Source organism: Austrofundulus limnaeus, unplaced genomic scaffold, assembly GCF_001266775.1.
Source record: "Austrofundulus limnaeus strain Quisiro unplaced genomic scaffold, Austrofundulus_limnaeus-1.0 Scaffold18, whole genome shotgun sequence".
In the NCBI taxonomy this organism is placed as follows: Eukaryota; Metazoa; Chordata; class Actinopteri; order Cyprinodontiformes; family Rivulidae; genus Austrofundulus; species Austrofundulus limnaeus.
In genome coordinates, this window is record NW_013952420.1 from 2733050 (window position 1) to 2735829 (window position 2780).

The 2780-nt window shown below is 35.4% G+C and overlaps 1 protein-coding gene across 1 annotated transcript in view; it reads right to left on the reverse strand.

Moving 5' to 3' along the window:
• Positions 1 to 2780, reverse strand: part of ddc (dopa decarboxylase) — a 32752-nt gene that overhangs the window by 7102 nt on the left and 22870 nt on the right. The window contains exon 10 of the mRNA XM_014003401.1: positions 1089 to 1165. Within this exon, the coding sequence (XP_013858855.1) occupies positions 1089 to 1165 (77 nt within the window). The remainder of the gene's footprint in view (positions 1 to 1088; positions 1166 to 2780) is intronic.

The window sequence follows — 2780 nt, forward strand, 5'->3', positions numbered from 1 at the left end:
ATTTAAATGTATGCCTGAGAAACACATAATATTGGCCCTTTAAACTTTAAACTCTCTCTCTTTATTTATGTATATTAAATGAGATGATGGAAATTTTAGTCCCTGTATGAATTCAGCTCAGTTGTTAAAGGGAAAAAGTTTATTTATTAAAATAGTTTGCAAATACAATGCCATAGTTTCACTTTGGAAATAGTGAAATAATACAAAACCATCAGGAAATCCCGCAGAGGCTGACTCCCATTCATTTTTGTGCCCTAACCCTGACTCTTTACCCTAAATAAGGAGTGTCTAATCCTGGTCCCAAAAGGCCAGTATCCTTCATGTTTTACTCGTTTTCCTACTTCAACACAGCTTATTCAATGGTTGAGCAACAACTTCAAGTTCTGCAGAAGTCTGTTAATCAACCATTCATTCGAATCAGGTGTGCAGAACCAGAGGAACCTCTGAAACATGCAGAATAGCGGTCTTTGAGGACCAGGATTGGTCACTCCTGCCTGAAATCTAACCACCCCCCAGTACATAACTAACCCTAACCCCACTATTAATTCAAAAAAGGCATTCCACTTTTAGGTCCCTAAAAGGACTATGTAACAGAAAAGGTCCTAAAAGGTAACAAAAACCAGTACACACACACACACACACACACACACACACACACACACACACACACACACACACACACACACACACACACACACACATCTCTACCAGTTTGAAACTTGTACACAGGAACTATTGTTACTGAAAAACCCAAAATGTTTTAAGTTATCCATAAATATTTTTCCCCAACTTGAAAAGCTGAGACTATTTCTACAAATAGGCCCAGATTGCTGCTGCAGTATATACAGATGTTTACCAGTTGTTTGCTTTGGTTTTGTTTGGATTAAGATGCTTCAGCAGCCTTTGAAATGGAAATAAGTGCAGTTGAGGTTCAGTGAAACAATGACATTTATATGAACCTTCCTTGGAGTTTGAACAGAAAACAAGTTCACAGCTTGTTTCATTGCTGTTACTAGACCCCAGACTGAACCTCTGCCTGTTTTGTTTGTTTGTGATCCCAGACGCAGAAACTAGAAGTGAAAATATACCTGATTCCTGGTTTTCATGTTTCAGGTAAAGCGGTTCCATCTTAAAGGCTCCGATGATGTCTGCTCTCTCCCTCACCCTGTCGATAAACAGAAACACATGAGCTTCTATTATGTTCAGCATTAGGCTCCACGTGTGTGTGCAAACTTTGTTCCAGTTTAATGTTAACATAACCCAGAATTATCTAAATGTAGTCAAAAATCACCAGTATGAAGAATCAGCTGTCGGCCTTCAAGGAAACTTTTTTTTGAACAAACTCAAAGTTACAGTCAGTCTTTACTTTGATCCTCTGATAATGAACTGGCATTTATTTTTACTTCAAAGTGATCCAGAAGATGTAGGATAGACTGCATTTTAGACTCAAAATATAAAAACAAAAAAATCACTTTTGTTTTAAAGGAGATATATCATGTTTTCTAATCCTTTTAAACATTTAAATCATTCAGCTGTGGTCTGTATTAAGTGGAACTGCAGTGATTTGATCTGAATTCCTCCTTATTGTAGCTCGACAAGCCCCTCGTTCACCCCTTTTCTGAGGTGTGTCTCAAAGCAGCTCGTTTTGAGGCTGTCTCTTTAAATCCAAATGAGGCACTCCACACCCCAACCCTTTCTATCTTCCAGAGCAGTCCAATCTAGTTTAATAGAGGGGTTTAGAACTACATAACTGCACACAAGTGTTTGTTTGTTTGTTTGTTTGTTGTTTTGTTTGTTTGTTTGATTTTTAAGTCCAGTAGTATGCAAGTCCAGAGTTTATTTGGCAGTTCCGTCACAAATAATTTTGACGTAATAGTTCAGAAAACATCATAGAAAAAACTGAACATGTTGAAAAATATGACCCAAACAGAATATAGATATCTTTGCAGTGCCATGAGAGACTGAACTCAACTTTTCTGCACTTCTATGAGACACAAAGTAAACAACAAAATGCATTTTTCAGCTAAAAAAGTGGATTTTCACATGATAAAACCCCTTTAAATCCTCAAACTTTTTAAATAATTTGAGGCAATATGATCCCACTCATTACAGTTTTAGTGGCAGTGTGCCAGTGCCAGGCTGAGGTAGAGGTATGAATAAAAAAAATCTTGTCGATCGTTTTTCATTGACTCTATTGCTAGGTCTGACACCATTTCAACCTTGTGGAGAGCAACCATTGTTTTGTTGATGCTGACAGAAAAGGCAGGTGGAAGGCATAGATCTATATTTACCACACGAATACTAAAGGTGTGGATGGACATTAGCTCTCATTGTTGTTTTACAGCATCGTGAGTCACTGTTTAGACAAACAAGGATATACTCTGACAATCAGTATGATCAATGTGATTCTCTATAATATTTTTTTACTGACACATCATACAGGTGAATTATATGGGGTGCTGTTTGTAAAGTTACACAGTTAAAAAATACCACCAATATTTTTGTTTTATTTAGCCTTTTATAGGAAAAAAAAGAACAGATTTATTTTTCAAAGTCAGTTTTTCACCATATGATTCATACATTTATAAATGTCATAGTTTATAAACTAAATATTTAACACCAATATTTTTGTTTTATTTAGCCTTTTACAAAGGAAAAAAGAACAGATTTATTTTTCAAAGTCAGTTTTTCACCATATGATTCATACATTTATAAATGTCATAGTTTATAAAGTAAATATTTAACTTACAAATTAAATATTTAGTTAACAAGCTAAATAT